This window comes from Camelus bactrianus, chromosome 10 (genome assembly GCF_048773025.1).
Source record: "Camelus bactrianus isolate YW-2024 breed Bactrian camel chromosome 10, ASM4877302v1, whole genome shotgun sequence".
Classification (NCBI taxonomy): domain Eukaryota; kingdom Metazoa; phylum Chordata; class Mammalia; order Artiodactyla; family Camelidae; genus Camelus; species Camelus bactrianus.
The window spans coordinates 24394745-24413803 of NC_133548.1; the positions used below are offsets into that span (position 1 = coordinate 24394745).

A 19059-nucleotide genomic window follows, 5' to 3' on the forward strand; every position below is an offset into this window, starting at 1 on the left:
GGCCAAGGGCGGAGAAAACTTATTGTGAGATTTGGGGCCACGCTTGGAGAATACTGGGTGTAAAATTTCGCATGAGGGCTGGAGTGACTCGGGCAGATGTGGTAACAAGGGCTCAAAGGCTCCGGGCTGGGCCAGTTTAGGTGCTAGAATGAGAGGAGAGAGTCCGGGAGATCCAAGAGCGAGCTCGCGGACAGCGGGCAGAGTTCACGTAGGTCGGCGGAGCGGGTATATGAGGTGCAGAGGAATTCTGGCGCGCTGGCGCCAGGCAGGCACGGCGGCGGGCGGAACCTTCCAAGGAACCGCCCCCAGGCACGCCCTATGGGCGGGGCTACCCTGTCCGTTACATAACAAACCTGTGCGAGCGGCTGGGGAGCGGCTCGGGCGGTGGCGGCGGGGGGCGGGGCCTGGGCGGGGCCAGGCCTGCACCGGACCAGGCAAGATGGCGGCCGTGGACACCGAGTCGGCGCCGCTGACCCTAGAATCGCTGCCCACCGACCCCCTGCTCCTCATCTTATCCTTCTTGGACTACCGGGACCTAATCAAGTAATGGGATGATGCGCGTGACACGGGTGTGGTCATGGGTGGGGGAGGAAGCGGTAAGGCAGGAAGGACTGAGGCCCCGCTCGCCGACGGGACCCGGACTCCCGCGTCAGCCAAAAGGTGACACCGGGGCCTCCCCTGATCCTGCAGAGCCCCTCGGGGGCCGGGGCGAGACGGGGGCAGAAAGGGCCCTGCTTTGAGGTCGTCCTCCCGTCCAAGGCCCAGGCCTGAGGAGCGTCGAGAGCCCTCTCTCCCAGGCCTCGGCGAGGCCCTGTGGGAAGCGGGGAGGTACTGTTCCCCGCTCCCGCCCCGCGGACCCCTGCGCCCTGCACCTGCCGGCCCTCGGGGTCTTTGCCGGATTTGGCCAGCCCTGGCCACTTTGGAAAGGTCCTCATCCGGGCCGAGACCTCTTCTCTGCCAGGGTCCCGGACCTGCGGAGTCGGGCGCCAGAGTGGGCAGGTGAGATGCCCGAGAGGAGCCAGGCGACCCTCTGAACCTTGAGGTGCGACTTCTGCGGCAGCATAATATCTCGCAGGGCGCACTTTCGGACTTCTATGCGAGATGATTGTTTTGCTTTCAGCCTCCCGGCTCACGGCTGCGTGTTGGATTTTGTGTTTTGGTACTGACTTCCGGTGGTGCGATACAGGTGACCATCTTCTCTCCTGTACGCTTTGGGTTTCCCACATTACTGACATCTATTCCAAAAATAAACACCAGTTGCTGGTAAGAGTGGTTAAATGCTAGTTCCTTCAGCGCTTGGGGCTGCTGGGGATAGTGGAAGAAACGGCGCTGTTTACACCCTTGACAGCTAGTGGCATGGCTCTGCCTTTCTTATGCCACCGTGTATCTTTGCAGAGGAGGCAGAGTCGCCCTCTTAAGGATGGGTAGCGAGATTTCGTTTTGTCTTTTGGATTAACCATTGGATTGTAGCCATTTTATGATTGTGCCTTGTGTTGGCAGGCATCCTTTTAGAAATACAGGCTTCTAGGAATTACTTGTAGCTGTTGGTTGATCTAGCTAAGTGGTGACAGAGGGAAAACTCCAGTTTCTGGCTGCTATCTATATTAGTACCTGTAACACTTTTATTTTTCTAGAAAACAAATTTTTATCTGCTCAGGCTTGTTCTAAAGCAGAGAAATAAAGTTTATCTTTTCTTCGGAAAAGTCTCTTCTAGCTGTTTACTCTTTTCATCTGAAATATTCTGTTGATATAGTCTCTTAGAAATATAACACATACACACCCCCTTTTGATCTTTGGGCTACATTGCTCCCACAGTGATCTAAGAGCTGTCTGCCATCCTCCTCAAAAACCTATAATGCCCCTTGTTTACAGATTATAACCTTTTAAACTTCTGGGAGCATTTAAGGCCCTCATTATTTGGCATAGTCCACTCTAGCCAAGTAGACCTCTGCCAGCATACCACAACTTGTGGGTTTTTTTTGTTCTGTGGATTAAGCTCTTGACCCTATCTGGAATGCCTTGCTCTCTTTTCTCAACTTGGCAAAATGGAATTCCTTTAAGATGCCCTCTCCTGAGTCCTAGCTCTACCTTCTTCCTTCCTCTGCCTGTTTATTCACCATACCAAATAGATTATGCATTTCTTAAATGTAGAAACTATGTTTACCTTTGTTGTCACCATTTATTCAACTGATTTTTTCTTTGAGTGCCTGCTATGTGCCAGCCTGTTAAATGTTTGGGATATACTAGTGAACAAGACAGATAAGGCCCCTCTCAAAAGCTTACAGTCTAGTTGGGAAAGACAGAAAAAACAAACATGTATAATTACAGGAGCTGCTATGTGCTATGAAGGAAATAAACCAATTGCTCTGTTAAGGAATCTGTTCAAATTGGAAGGAGCTGCCATATATGAAAGACAGCATATGAGCAGTCTTGGCAGAAGGAACAGTGTTTTCAAAAGATGACTGGACAATAGCATAGCCTGTTGGAGGAGCTAGAAGACTGGTGTTGCAGGAGGTAGGGAGTGACTCACAGGCAGAGTAGCTTGAGAAGAGACTAGTGAGATCATGCAGGACCAGGTGCGGAGATCAGATTTTATTTGAAATGCTTTAGGTAGTCAAAGTTTTAAACAGAAGTGACATGATCCCTCTAAAATGTTTGTGGAAGTGAACTGAGTTGAATACCGTATTAGGATTCTTAAGAGAAACAGAGCCAATAGTGTGTGTGTGTGTGTATGATTTATTATAAGGTATTTGCTCGTGAATTACTACGTGAGAAGTCCTACGATCTGCGATCTGCAGTCTGCAAGCTAAAAGCCCAAGAGAGCTGGTTGTATAGTTTAAAGGGCTGAGAGCTGGAGAGCTGATGGTGTAGATTCTGGTCTGGGTCTGAAGGCATGAGAACCAGGAGCGCCAAGGGCAGGAGAAGATCAATGTCTCAGCTTAGCTGTCAGGCAGAGAACAAATTCAACCTTCCTCTCCCTTTTTGTTCTATTCATGCCCTCAATGGATTGGATGATGCCCACCCACATTGGGAGGGTCATCTGGCTAATTTAGTTCACCTATTTAAATGCTAATTTTTTCTGGACAGACACATCAAAAAATAATGTTTAACCAGCCATCTGGGCATCCCTTAGCCCAGGCAAGTTGACACAAATACCATTGAATTTTATCTACAGAAAAGTTTCCTGTGTACCACAACTTCTTTCCTGCACTATACACCCAACTTTGTCGAGTGTCCTGGCCATTGCTAAGCTGTGAAGTTTGGGGTACTTATTTGCTGAACTGGAATGGGTTGGATTGGATTAGTCCATTGGGATCATTGTATAATATAAAGGGCATAGTTTGAATCTCCTTCTCCTTTCCAGAGTGATTTATTGTGTATCATTCATAACCCTTAACCCTCTATGTATCTGAATTACATGTGACACTTTTTAGATACACACTTGCCTGCGGTACAGATCTCACCCCATGCAGACTGAGTCAGAACCTCTAGAACAGTAGATCTCATCCTTGATGTGTATCACAATCACCTTTGGTGCATATTCCAGACAATCTTTTATGTTGTTAACACTTGAGACAGTGGAGGGAGAGAGATGAGAAGAGGAAATGGACTCTGAATTCCCCAAACTGGAGGGATTCTTATATTTGCAACTGTTAGTTTGGGCATCTCCTGAGCTTGGCAGATGAGGATGAGAATGTTTCTGTAAAATCTGAAAAACAAATACAAAGGCTCTTCTATTTACCTTCAGTTGTTTTTTGACATGTCTCACTCATGGCCTTCACAAACCCCATGTGATTGAAGAGTCCCTTAATTGATCAGCTATTGCCCAAGTGAGATCTTTCAATACCTACTTTCTCTAACTTGTGATTTCTCTTCTAAAAGGATAGAAATCTATTTTTTAAAAAACCTTAGTTTCATTCTTTTTGCAAATTAATTATGTAGGGTAGGATTTACAGGATTGGAGCACTATTGTATTAGAAATCTCTGTATAATAAGAAAATCATTTGTTTCTGACATTCCATGTTTTTGAGCAGCTGTGGAAACTGAATCAGAACTGTTGTGAATCTGACACCTCTTATAGGTGGGCTTTCCAATAGCTGCTGTAATTAAAAAGTGTTTTGGCTACAATATTTCTTTCCTTTAAGAAAAGAATTAGAACAAACCAAAGATCTGTGTATTTAATACAAATGTCTCACAGATCTTAAAAAGAAAAAAGAAAAACGACTTTATTTACACTTGAATAACATTTCTTTCTATATGTAGAAATGAACTGCTCCAATAATAAATATAGGAAAGCTTTCTGATTTGAAATGAACTCTAATGGTTTATATGTTTTATAGACTTTTGTATGAAAATTTCAGTTGTAGACACTTTGGGGTTTATGTATGAACTCAAATAGTTAAGATTTTACTACTCACAAGGTAATTATACTAGCTAACATGTTAAACAGGTTTTAGAAAATACTGTTTCGCAATTATAAGGGTAGAAAGTGGAAAATAAGAAAAGCAAAAGGAATAAAACAAAACTTAACATTGAATATTTTCATCTTTATTTTAAAATTATTTTCCTGTTTTCTTTTATTCTAAACATGAATCTGGTTACTGCCAGTTGTTGCTATGTCAGTCGAAGACTTAGTCAGCTATCGAGTCATGATCCGCTGTGGAGAAGACATTGCAAAAAATACTGGCTGATATCTGAGTGAGTATTTGGGAAACATGTATTCTTGAATTTGGCCCTTGGCTTCCACAATGCTAGTCTAGCCTGATCCTCCTCTCTGACCCTTGTCTCTTTGTCTCCTTGGATGGCTCTTCTTGTGCCTGTCAGTAAATGCAGGTATTCTCCAAGCTTCTGCCCTCTGCTCACTGCCCTTCTCCCTCTGTGAAGTCTCCTGTATGCACTCTTGCAGTCTGTGGAGACTCCCTCCATGCTTCTAACTCCCAAACCTGAATGTCCACCCCTGTCTGTACAACTGTTTTCTGGATCCTTCCTTTGGATGGCCCATACGGTTCACTGAATTCAGTAAATGCTAATAAATCTGACAGAATAAAAAAGTGTAGATGACAGAAGGTGGGAGTTGGAAAAGGTGAAAGAAAGGGTAGGATTACTAGTATCTTTTTCTTAGATTGAGGGGAATCATAGTGATGAAAGTTGGTGAAGCAAGAAGTAGAGGTTTAAATATATTATTTAAAGCTGCAAGCTACTTGATAGAACTAAAAATTAATAGCAGACCCACCAAACATTGGGAGGAGAAAGAGTAGGGAAGAGGGAATTTTAAGTATTGCTGTATCCTGATCTTTATACTTTGGGGTACCAGTAGCTAGGTGTAAACTTGATAAATCAAGAACTAGAGGCATAAACATTTAGAATTGTAGAGATTACTTCCAGAAATAACTGAAGTTTCCTTTGAGGGTTTGGGCTTAGAACAGCAAACTGCCTAGTTTTTCATCATATGTTCTTTGATATTTTTTGGTTTCACTAACATACGTATATTATTTAGATTAATAAAGAGATACTTCCCTTCCATCACTGCCCCCGCCCCCAAAAAACACACATGGCACACAACACCCTGAATTGTTCTTTTTTCTATCCCTAAACCTGATCCTCCTGCATTCATGTCTTCATTGCAGTGTTGTCCATCTGGGCATCCAAGCCAGAAACAGGAATCATCCTAGTTCTCTTCTCTCCTCTCTCTATATTCATTCAGTTACCAAGCCTTTCTCATTTTAGCCCCTGTACATTTTTTGAATCTTTCTACTCATTTCACCTAGCCACCACATTTTTAGTTCAGTTAATCATCTCTTAACCAAGAGTGCCGCAAACCCACCTACCTCATCCCTGTGCCTCTGGTGTACACCACTCCCACACCACAGCCACAGTTCTGTTCTTTTAACTCTCCTGTGAAAACCCTTCAGTGGCTCTCCATTGTCTACAGGATAAGGTCCAAGCTCACTAGTATATTACCTTAAGGCCCTTTCTAGCTGCCTTATCCTGTACCACTTCTGACTCTTAAATTTATACTTCATTCTTTCTCTCTGATTAGACTGTATGTTTTTTTGAAGACCAAAAGTGTGCCTTATTTTTAATGTCCTCATTGGCTAAGTAGACAATAAATGTTTGTGGAATTGTACCAAATAGAAATATTGAATTATGTGATTCCTTTGTTATGCTGTGATTCTCTGGCTAATCTAATGTAGGTAAATTAGATTAGTATTATTGTATCATTAGATTCTAAATATTCTCTAAAATAGAGAAACTACATATATGTTTTAAAATATTATAGTTAGCATGTTTTTAGGAGTAAGCTGAAATTCATACCCCATATACAATTCACATTATATCTTATTAAGGATTAGAACACTTGGAAGAAAATAAGTCACTCACCATCCCACCATACCAGCAATAACTCTTGTTAAATTTTGTGATGTACATACCACTTTTTGCTATCTAGTCTTCCCTTGTAGCTAAAATAAATGAAAAGGAAGACAAATGGAACCACAGATTCCTAATAAAGTACATTGGTAAGTGTCTGAAATATATGCTAATTTCATTTCAAAAGATTTTTAATCTTACTTTTTAAATCTACTTAGGGAAGAGAAAACACAGAAGAACCAGTGTTGGAAATCCCTCTTCATTGATACTTACTCTGATGTAGGAAGATATATTGACCATTATGCTGCTATTAAAAAGGCCTGGGATGATCTCAAGAAGTACTTGGAACCCAGATGTCCTCGGATGGTTTTATCTCTGAAAGGTATTGGAAATGCACGGTCTCCCTTCCCCATTTTAGTTACTATGGTATAAATAGCTTAAATAACTTTGGGTTTCTATCATCTATGCTGGTCTGTGCTAATCCAACATTATCTGCTGTTCACCATTCACATTTGGACAAGGAAATAGAAAGCCTGTATTGCTAAAAGGACCCTGGTCCAGCGCTTGCCCTGTTTTTGCCTATCTCAGGATCCACATGATTCTTTATTAGAAAGGAAAGCTGAACTTTTTTTATCCTTATATTTGTTTCACATTAAAAAAAAAACTATTTATTCTAAAACTGCTTGAGGATAAATATTGTGATTTCTTTTAAAAGACCTTTTTTTTGTAATTGAAAAGTTGCCTGCTGTGTCAGCCATCTTCCCTATTTTCTGTAAAGTGTTTATTTGACAGTCTAATATTTGGAAAGACCAAATATCACAGACTTGGTCTTTAAACATGTAAGAGCAGCACAGGGTAGGGAAAACTTCCACCCCTGTTTTGATATTTATAGAATAATGAAAATTAAGACTTGAACCAGGTCTGTTTGACTCCAGAATCTGTGTTCTCTCTCCTATTATTGTCCAATTTTGGCAAGAAATATTAATAAGCTATTTCCCATTGCTTGAATTTTTAACTTATGCCCAAGAAATACATAAATGGATTGCAGATATATTGCTGCTTATCTGCTTTAGCCTCCAAATTTTTTTCAAATTTCTCCACTAAAAGGAATTTTATATGTGTTTTGGTTTTGCTAAGCTGAAATTGGGATCAGTTCTTCTCAAATGTATTCCTTTTGAACCAAGGTCTCTTTTGAAGTGGCATTCTTTTTACATGTCATATTTCTGCTGCAAATATGAATGCGAATATGAATTTCATACAAATCATGATTGCATGACCAGGTACTTAAAACTGAATTGCTAGGAGGTAGAAGAAAGAATGATTTGGCAGAGAGAGTAGAGCTTTGAAGGAAAGTATCCTTGATTAATATTTTTAATGGCTTTTTTCTTGGAAGAAAATAATAGTATTATCTACTTGGTATGTAGTGTTAAATAATTTCAAGAGGAAAATAATTCTGAAAATAGGTATTTGGAGGTAATAAGTAAAATAGGTAAGGGTTTGCGGTAGCTATTACTTACTAAACACAGAGCTAGGCACTAAGCTAAGTACTTTGTATTATTGCATTTAAGTTGCTAAAATTCTGTGAGGATAGGTAATTGCTATTCTCATTTTATAGGTGAGGGAGGCATAAGAAGCTAAGTAAGTTGTGTGCAATCACAAAGCAAAGTCAGAGCCAGGATTTGAATGTAGGGCTGACTCCAGAGTTGTGGTCTTAATAGCAGCTGAAGGGAGAGGGGACCTATCCTACATTGTTCAGAATGTCTTAGGACTCTTAGAGAGCTAGTCCAATATTAGGATATTTGGAATATGAGAGTGTAGACATGGTTCTCCTTTGAGGCACAGAGCTACCAGGAAAGGAAGAAACTTAAGGATACATAACAGCTTCTTCCTTTTTTCTTTTTCTTTATCTGCCCACCCCCACCCCACCCCACATACACTCAGTTTGGTATCCTCAGGCTCCCTGCTCACTGCTCTGTACCTGGTGGTTGGAGGTGAGGTTGTCAGAGAATTCTTTGACAGCTCCCCCTGCTTTACTCCCAGGTGCCAGTTCTCTGGGGTCTTCCCCATGAGTTGGGATAGGATAAAGGCTTTGATATCTAGAAGCTGGGGATTCTGGAAATGTAGGCCTAGGAGTTTTAGGATGGAGTCAGGAACCTAGCTACTCAAGAGCCATAGTCCCTGACTTGGTTTCGAGGTTGTAGAGATCACAAATAGGAAGGAAGCTTGGAAAGCAAATAGACATTGGGCTTGGGAAAATTTTTTGAAGTATCTTGAAATCATGATATATTGACATACCTTCTACCAATCTATCTAATGGTATATATCATGTATCTTTGAATTGCATATTAACCTTAAGTGTTGGCTTAGACTTTTAGAGCTGGAAAGGACTTTGGAGATCATTTATACCCGGATTAACAAACTTTTTCTTTGAATGACCAGATAGTAAATATTTTAGGCTTTAGGGGACAGATGGTCTCTGTCACAACCACTCAGCTCTGCTGTTATGGCAAAGCAGCCATAGACAGTGCAAAACCAAATGTGTGTAGCAGTGTTCCAAGAGAACCTTATTAGGAGAAACAGGCGGCAGGCTGGGACTTGGCCTGCAGGCTGTAGTTTGCCGATGCCTGGTTTATACCAGTCCCCTCATTTTATAGGTGAAGGAATGGGCTCTGAGAGTTTAGGTGACTTTTGCAAGGTCCCATAACCAGTAACTAACAGAGAGCTCTAATCTAGGTTTCTTGGCTCCTTTTCACTGCTTCCTCATATAAGTAGGCCAGGGGCAAGGAAAGTAAATGAATACTCGTTGAATGCCAATAAAGCATTTTATTAAGTACATGAAGCTTATTTAATCCTCAATGTAATTCTCTGAGGTAGGTGGTATTATTATCTTCTATTTTGCTGATGAGGAAACCAGATAAAAGAGGTGAAATAACTTGCCAGGGATCACAGTCAGTATAGTCGTCCCTTGGTATCCTCAGGGGATTGGTTCCAGAACCAGCTGAGGATATCAAAGTCCGCAGATGCTCAAGTCCTATTGTTGTAATTGGTAGAGCTGTTATTTCAGCCTGGTCTGTCTGGCTCCCAAATTCTATTTAGTAGAACGCACCTTTAAACTTTGATTTCACTGTGTTGTAAACACTGTATTGTCTTTTGCTTTGTTTGTTTGTTGTTGTTTTACTTTTTTTTTTTGTCTTGCTATAGCTTTTCTTAATGTTGCATGTTAAATGTCCAATATGTAGCACTAACTATATAAAAGTTTCTTTCCTCATTCACCTTCTGGTTCAGGCAGCATATTCAGCTTGTTTTCTTTTGTACTAAACTTTTTTTAGTAACCTTTTTATTTCGTAGTAGTTTTAGATTACAAGACAGTTGCAAAGATAGTACAGAGAGTTCCTGAGTTCCTGTACACCCCTCACCCAGCTGCAGTTTCCCCTAATGGACCACCCTGTGGGACATTTGTCAAACTAAAGTCTTCATTGGGATATCACTATTAACTAAACTCCATACTTCATTGGGAATTCATCGGATTTTCCATCAGTGGAATCCTTTTTCAATTCCTACATCCAGTCCAGAATACCACATTGCATTTAGTTGTCATGTCTCCTTAGGGTCCTCTGGTCTGTGGAAGTTTCTCATTTTTTTCTTGCCTTTCATGATCTTGACAGTTGGAAGGAGTACTGGTCATGTATTTTGCAGTATGTCCCTCAAAGTGACTTTTTAAAAAAGTATTATTCATGGTTGACTGGAGTAATGGGTTTTCAGATTACCACCAAGGTGAAGTGTCCTCATCACATATCTTGGGGTATGTGATACCCACAGGCTATCACTAGTGATGTTGACCAACCTGTAGAAATGTGTACAGATCATAAGTGAACAACTCAGTGAATTATCACACTATGGACATGCCCACTGTAACACCCTTCAGGTCTAGAGGTAGAGTAATTACGTGTGCCTAGAACCCTCTGTCTTTCTCAGGGATGACCACTATCCTGATTGCTAATGCCACTGAGTAGTTTCCTCTCTTTTTGAACTTCATATATTTTGCATGATTAAGTGTGTATTTTGTGTGAATTATTTGTTTCATTTGTTAGATTCAGTTGTGTTGTGTGGTAACAGTAGTTTGTTCATTTTTGTTTGGAGTGTAAATAGTCCATTATATGGTTAGACCATAGTTTATATATTCATTTCACTGTTGATGGATATTTGGGTTACTTCTAGTCTTTGGCTATTACAAATAATGCTGTAAATCATTATTGATGTACTTATGAACTTATTTCTATCAGATAAATATCTAGGATTGAGTTTGCTGGGTTGTAGAGTGTGCTTGTATTAAATTTCAAAAGATACTGTTCATTTTCCAAAGTGGTTTTATTACTTCACATTCCTACTAACACTTTAATGTTGATATTCTTTTTATTTTAGCCTTTCTGGTGGTTGTGTAGTGGTGGTTTTAATTTGCATTTCCTTGAAGATGTAGAATAATGACAGTTTTATCGCTAGTTTTCCTATCCCTAAATGCCTTTTCTTTATTTTTCTTGTTTTATTGAACTGGCTAGAGCCTTCAGTACGAAGCTGGATAGAAATGAATAGGGAGCATACTTATCTTTCTGACTGCAGAGGGAAAGCTTTCAACATTTTTCCTTTAAAGATGATGTTTACTGTCAGTTTTTAGTAGGTACTCTTTAGCAGATTGAAGAAAGCTCCTTCTGATCCTAGTTTGAGAAAAGGGTTTTTTGTTTTGTGTTTTAAGTGGATACTTGAATTTTTCAAATGCATTTCCAGCCTTGTGGTTATCATATGACTTTTCTACTTTATTTTGTTAGTGTGCTGAATTATATTGATTGATTTTCTGAATGTTAAACCAACTTCTCATTCTTGAAATAAATTTACTTTGGTTGTCATATATTATTTTTTTTATATACTGTTGGATTTTATTTGCTCGTATTTGGGGTTTTTACTTCTATGTTCATGAAAGAGTTTGGCCTGTAATTTTCCTTTCTTGAGATGTTCTTGTCAGGTTTTAGTATCAAGATGTTGCTGGCCTTGTAAAAAGATCAGGAAGTGTTGCCTCTTTTTCTGTTCCTTGGAAGAGTTTATGTAAGCTTGGTCTGATTTCTTGCTTAAATGATTAGTAGATATACTACTGAAGCCATTCAGTCCTGGAGTTTTCATTGTGGGAAGGTTTTAAATTAAGGATTCAATTTCTTTATCAGATGTAGGACTACTCACATTTTCTACTTAGTCTCATGTCAGCTTTGATAAGTTGTGTTTTTCTAGGAAATTGTTCACTACATCTACATTTTCCAATTTATTGCCATGAAGTTTTTCAAAATATCTTCTTAGCTTTGTAATGCTTGCTGGATCCATAGTGATTTCACCTTTCCATTTCTGATACTATTTGTGTCTTCTCTCTGTAATTCTTGATCAGTTTTGCTAGGTAGGAGCTAATCAATTTTATTAGTATTTTCAAAGAGCTGTCTTTTGCCTTTGTCAATCCTCTCTATGTTCATTTCTTATTTCATTAATTTCTCTGGTTTCTTCTCCTTGAATTTACTTTGCTGTCACTTTTTTCCTGGCTTGAGATTATCACTTAGATCATAGATGTTTTCAGCCTGTCTTGTTTTCTTCAAATGCATTTAGGCCTGTAAATTTCCCTTTAAACATAGCTTCACCTTCATCCCACAAGTTTTAATATGTTGTATTTTCATTAACATGCAGTTCAAAATATTTTCTGATTTCTTTTGATTTCTTCTTTGACCCATGGATTATATAGAAATGTATTGCTTGATTTCTAAACATTTGGGGCTTTTTTTGTAATCTTTTTAATATAATTTATATTCTAATTCCACTGAGATCAGAGAATATACTCTGTATGATTTCAGTCATTTGAAATTTGTTGTGATTTGTTCTATGGTCCAGCATGTAATCCGTCTGGGTAAATATTCCATGTACACTTGAAAAGAATGTACATTTTGTCATTATTGCCATTTAGTGCTATATATATGTAATTAGGCAAAAACTGTTGATCATGTTCAGATCTTCTGCACTCTTACTAGGTTTTTTGGTCTCCTTGTTCTGTTAGTTACTGAGAGGTGTGTTAAAATTTCTCACTGTGGTAGGCAGAATTGAGAGAGTTCCCAAGATTCCCATCCCTGGTGTACATTCTTGATACAATGAGAGCCTCCCCTTGAGAGAGTGAGTGGTGCTGTGGATATAATTGATTTCAGTCCTGTGATTAGGTCATATTATATGACAAAAGTGAAGGGGTTTTGCAAATGTAATTAAGGTTCCAAATTAGTTGCATTAATCAAAAAGGAAATTATCTTGAGCTGGCCTGACCCAATCAAATGAGCCCTTAAAAAGAACTGGGCCCCCTAGAAGTCAGAGAGATTCAAAGCAATGGGTGTCTTTTATCTTGGACATGAATAAGCAAACTGGCATGTTGTGGAGAGGGCCAGGTGATAGGGAATGGCAGGTGGCTCCTAGCTGAGAGCCTCCATCCTACTATTGCAAGGAACTGTGTTCTTCTAACAACCAGTATGTTTGGAAGAGGACCCCAAGCAGAAGGTGCATAAGATGAGCTAGCAGCCCCAGTTTACACCGTGATTCAGCCTTGTGGGACCCGAGTAGAGGAGCCACTTCAGTCGTGCCCAGAATTCTGACTTACAGAAACTGAAATAGTAAATGAGTGTCGTTTTAAAGCTGCTAATATTGTGGCAGTAGAAAGCTAATACACCCACTGTAATTGCAGATTTATCTTTTTTTCCATTTTAATTCTTTTTAATTTGAAGCTGTGTTATTAGATGCACAAAATTAGTTAGAATACCCGTGTAGTGAATTTAACCTTTTTTGCAATTACAGAAAGTCCTCCATTATCTCTAATAATGCTATTTGCCTTAAAGTCTATCTTGTATGATTTGAGTAGAGCTATTTTAACTTTCTTTTCTGTATCTACATCTTTAAGATGTGCCTCTTGTTTATAATTATGTTTTGTTTTTCATCTGGTCTGTCTTTTAATTAGATTATTTAGTCTGTAGTTAATATAATTACTAATATATTTGAATTAAAATATACCATGTTTCTTTTTTTTTTGAGTAAACGTAGATAAAAGATACATTTTACATAGAGTGTAAGGCAAGAGAAAGGCAAGAAAAGGTGTTGGAATTGGGTGCTCAAGTTAAAGTAAAAGTAGGTACACACTCCATAGACAGAGTGTGGGCCGTCTCCAAAGAGGAGGGAGCAAAAAAGGGCCCATGTTTCTATTTTTTATTTGTGTCAAGTGAGTAGGTGTTCCTTTTTTGCGTTCTTCTTATCTCTTATTCCATACCTGCTTTCCTTCCTTATTTATCTAACTTTTTTAGTGATTAGCCTAGAGATTAAAATGTGTATCTCTGACTTAAAGTCTGTTGTAACTTAGTGTTTTTACCACTTACTGGACAATGAGAGAATCTGAGAATATTTGAATTTCAATGACCTCCCTCCTGTCTTTGTGCTATAGTTTTGTGGTTTTGATTTTCAACATATCTTATATCCTTGGAAACATTATTTTATGTATTCAATACTACCTTAGATTTACCTCCATGTTTACCTTTTCTGGTTACTCTTCATTTCTTCCTGTATCTTCATGCCTCCATCTGGGACCATTTTTCTTCTGCCTAAAGAATTCTTTTTAGTATTTTATTTTTAATGAGGGACTGCTACTGCTGAGTATTTTCAGATCTTTTTTTGTCAAAAAAATGTATTTATTTCATCTTCGATTTTGAAGTATATATTCACTGGATATAGAATTCTAGTCAGTGGTAATTTTTTTCAGCACCTAAAGATACCGTTCTGTTGTTTCTGTTGAGAATTTAACTGTCATTGTTGTTCCTCTGAAGGCGACTGTGGCTTTTCCCCTTCCCTGGCTGCTTTTGAGATTTCTCTCTGTCTTTGATTTTTAGCAGTTTTCCAATAATGTGTCTAGATAATGATTTTCTTTGTAATTATTCTCTGTGGGGTTTATAAGATTGATGTTTTCATCAATTTTGGAAAATTCTCTCAACCCTTTGGTACTGCTGAAAGCTTTGCTCAGCTTCTCGACCTGTCAGCTGTATGTATGCTTTCAGAATTGGCAGTTGCCTCAAAGACGAGGTGGCTCCAAAGGCCTGGCTCTCCTCTCTGTTTCCCTGTTCTTCTGGACCTCCTCCGCCACCACCCATACCCCCAGCTCTCACAGCCTGTAAGTTCTCCAAAAGCCTTGAAACCAGTCTTCTGTTGTTCAGTTTTTCTAGTTCTCAGCAAGAGGTTTGGTCCAGCAACCTGGTGGGCCATTGCTAGGAGTGAATCTCTTCCCTTGGTATTTGTAGTTACTGCTTTCTAGAGCTAGAATGTATGGCAAGCTTGCAAACATGAAAAGTTGAGTCCTAGGTAATGACCTCATAGCATGAACCTACACCAAGCTCTGTATTTCCCATTAAGAGACTAGGTTAAAACTCTTGAACAACATCAGTTTAGAGACCTTCTGGAGAGTTTTTAAAATAGAGAAGTGTGAGTATATTAGATAAAGAAAAATGGGATATGCTCTAAAGTTTATGTTGTAATGTGAAAAAATTATTGCGGGTCTCATTGGTGCCTACTATTCCATATTTTAGTTAGTGCCAGTGTTTTCCCTAGTAAGAGAAAATTGAGGAATTTGCTTGCTCAGTCCTTCAAATGTCAGAGCCCATCTAAAATGATGTAACATTTCTCTGAACTTTCAGTGCATTTCCTTATATTTCAGCAGTATATTCTGGACAGAATTCACTTGCTCATTGTCTAGGCGATAGATTGCATTTCTTCTGAGATTTAAGGCTTAGGGTTTCTGCATAATTTGCTTTTCTCGTGCATTTGCAGAGGGTGCTCGAGAGGAGGACCTGGATGCTGTGGAAGCTCAGATTGGCTGCAAGCTTCCTGATGATTATCGATGTTCATATCGTATCCATAACGGGCAGAAGTTAGTGGTTCCTGGGTAAGAAATTCACTATTTTGGTTATTTTTAATGATACAAGTTATTTTCTAGAAATGAAAACAAATTGTATTTATAGTTAGTTAACAGATTAAAGGAGTATAGATTGTAGCAATCTATAAGACAAAATCTACAGCTTGAATTTGATTTTACCAAAATAAATGTCTCAAAAACATCATTTTTATCAACACATCTTTATAGTTAAAATGAAGTCTTGTTGGAGGGGGTACTACGGGACATAAGGTAGATGTGTGTATGAGTATAATTTAACTAAAACTGTTCTGAACCCTTGAAATGTTTATTTTATTACAGGCCAAGTAAATTGTTTTTGAGAGCTTGATGTAATTTCTATGCATCATACATGTAAAAAGCAATAATTTGTTCAGAGCTACATAACTCAACTAAGGAAAATATAATTTTGTCCTATTCAAGCGTAGCCTATAATTGAGTGGACTGCTTTAAACTTACTTCTAAAAGATATGAAATATCACTGTGGAACCTTTTGGTAAAAGCAGACCATGCATTAGCTGTCACATTTGCTTACGGTTTTAAAAGCTCTATGCTTTGAATGGTTCTACTCTTTTGTTCCTTTATGAAATTAAGTGTTTTCAGAGACATTGCACTTGTGACATGCTAATGAGAATTTAGGGAGAGCTTTGCATTGTTCTTATTGGAACATGGTATCTCTGTGTGTGCAAAGAATCATATGAGGCTCTGTTACCATTGCAGATTAGAGTTTAGTGAATGCAGACAATCTGGGAGGTGATCGCACTTGAGATTACAGGCGGTATTCAAAAATCAAATATTGGGCCATTAGGACTAGATTAAGCCTAAATTAGTGGCTTTTTTTTTTTGTAATCTATTTTCCTGTCAGACTGAAACTTGACAAAATTGAAAAATTGTCATATTTCAAGAGCAAACAGCAGGGAACTTTATTAAAAGAGTTGCTCAGAATTGCCATGACAAACAGGTCATGATTCCAACACAGAGATTTTTATCTACCGTCCGCCCAAACAGTGAGACTTAGGCTGGGAGTCTCATCCAGCCCCGACTCCTGTGTTATTGTCATGTGTAGTGTTCTGTGAGATGAAATTAGACCCCACACGTCCCAAGGTTTTGAAAATTTGGACAAGGTTTAGACTGATTTACACCTATACTGTCTGGTAGGATAGGGTAAGTTAAAGGTTGTATCAAGATAAAGGTGTCAGAGAGAATTTACCCCTTTAAACATTAAACTAGTCATACATGCATGTATAGAAAAACACTGGCAGTTTATGGTAGGATAGGTTTTTGAAAGCAGTAACACTAGTTCCTTTTTAAAAGATTGACGTTTATACAGTTTAGACATTTAGGCTTTTAATTTACATCAGAATCTTTCCACTCAAGAGTTTGAATTTAATATATACAGAAATTGTGATGTTTTGGGTATTCTCGGTTTGAATTGACATGTTATCAGTTCTCTTGAAGTTGTCAAAGTGAAATTATTATTCATCAAAAAGATGAAGCACAGCTGGGTTTTTGGCATTGCAATTGATTAAATTTTGAGTCTGTATTTTCAGGTTGCTGGGAAGCATGGCGCTGTCTAATCACTATCGTTCTGAGGATTTGTTGGATGTTGATACGGCTGCTGGAGGCTTCCAGCAGAGACAGGGACTGAAATACTGTCTCCCTTTAACATTTTGCATACATACTGGTTTGAGTCAGTATATAGCAGTGGAAGCTGCGGAGGGCCGAAACAAAAATGAAGTCTTCTACCAATGTCCAGTAAGTAGGAAGTATGCCTAAACGTGGCTGTAAGTGGTATGAGCGTATAAAAGTGTGCATTAGGAATTTTCAGGTTGTAGAATGGGTATAGAGCGTTATGCAACTTAATTATAGACCTGTCTAACTAGGGGGCTAGTATTCTGATATAATGGCGTGGAATGTCAAAAGAAAATTTTACCAATGGACAAGCAATGCAAACTTGTACATACAGAGGGGAAGCTGTGATTTGTGTTACATCACTTTAAGTTTAAGGAAAACTAGTGAGCTTTTTGTTGAAGTGACTAACTGTACTATACATTTCTAACTTAAAAAATTTAACTTTTGAACATCATTTGCTTCAAGTTCTAAGTATAGTAGAAACATTCTAAACTCTTTCTTCAGTAGGTATTTGAGTTGTTGAAAATGTAGATTGTTCTTAGGAGACTTTTGTTATGATTTCAATATAAATACTGAAAATATCATGGCATTTGGTTTCTTAGTCATTCCTCAGTTGCAGACCTTCTGCCTTTATTTTTGCCTAGATGTGAACTTTTAACTTAAAAGAGGAATTGAAAATAGAAAACATTTTTCATAGTTATCTGAGACATGTAACTCCATATAACATTTGAATTATTTAAAGAGCTTGCATAGCTGTTAAGTTTTTTTTTTTCTGAGCATTTTCACATCTTTTATAGGATAATGACTTAGTCTCTGCATTTACTGAGAGAAGTGACTAATCTAGAATCATTCAGGTGTCTTGACTGAATCCAAAGCTCTGTCTTCTGGGTTCATAGGCCATATATCTTCTTACCGTTTTAACTTCCTAATTGTTTTCTTGAAGGATAATTTTTTAATTTATTGTAACAGTAATAGCAGTATATAAGCACTTTAACTGTTATTGAGAAGTACCTGCACTCTTCTAAGGACTTGATAGGAAGAGCTTAAATACAGAAATCAAAAGAGCAGGAACTGAAAAGTGTGAGAAATGTCTGAGTGTTGGGTGGAGCACTTAAGTTATTTTTATCTGTTTTGCCTTGTCCCCAGGGAAGGATACAGATAGTGAACAATGAGAAATTAAGTAAAATGTATTTTGCTCAGTTGTAATATTCTTTTTCTCACTAGGACCAAATGGCTCGGAATCCAGCTGCTATTGACATGTTTATCATAGGTAGGAGAAAAAAGTCTTCTTTTTCCCTTCTTCCTTTTGGTCAAAAATATTCAAGTTGGTAGCTAGCGATTTCATATTTCTTAAAGCTTGCTGGTTCATAAAGTACTATATCTAGTCTCTCATTAGAATAGCCCTCGTATTGTATTTGAATTTGGTTTCTATTTGGAAAAAAGCCATGCCTTTACAACCTTGTGCTCTTAGGACTCTGCTGTAGAACAGTGAGATGTATAGAATTGCTAGGAATGTGTATAGAGTTCCCTTACACACACATGCATTTTCTGTCAATCATATTAATACATAATTAGAGACATAGATACATGAAATAACTATACTTTTTCTCTCTTGGTGCCAGTGCTGTAGTAAAACACTGATAAGTCACACTGGAGACTGCAGAACAGCAGTCTTCAGAGACCAGTGTAAACTCTGGGCCCTGTAAACTGCTTGGCACATCTGATTTTTCTTGGCCTTAAAAGGATTTTGAGAACAATTTAATTTGTATGCAAGTGCAGCTCACCCCTTTGCCGTTCATGCATTCTTGTTTTGCTTAGATTTTGCTCACATAAGAGAAGATTCCTGACTGTCCATTCTTCTTTTTAAAGGTGTCTCTGGCACATATTAAACATCCTCATGTATTAATAGTAAAAGGGCCTTGCAGGCCAAGGTATCTGTATCTAATTATGTCTCCTAATTGGAACCTTGAACAGAGTATCCGTCTCTATGTGTTCAAACTATGGCACACTCTAGGTCTGACTTCACAACATCAGGAAGTTCTCTCACCTACGTAGTAAGTTATAAA

The 19059-nt window shown here is 38.6% G+C and overlaps 1 protein-coding gene across 1 annotated transcript in view; it reads left to right on the forward strand.

Annotated features, from left to right (window-relative positions):
- The first annotated feature begins 387 nt into the window (after positions 1-387).
- The window catches only part of FBXO3 (F-box protein 3), a 30677-nt gene continuing 12005 nt past the window's right edge, over positions 388-19059 (forward strand). Inside the window, exons 1-6 of the mRNA XM_010964698.3 lie at positions 388-543; positions 4609-4698; positions 6588-6751; positions 15241-15355; positions 16912-17116; positions 18218-18263. Of these exons, the coding sequence (XP_010963000.1) occupies positions 440-543; positions 4609-4698; positions 6588-6751; positions 15241-15355; positions 16912-17116; positions 18218-18263 (724 nt within the window). The 5' untranslated portion in view covers positions 388-439. The remainder of the gene's footprint in view (positions 544-4608; positions 4699-6587; positions 6752-15240; positions 15356-16911; positions 17117-18217; positions 18264-19059) is intronic.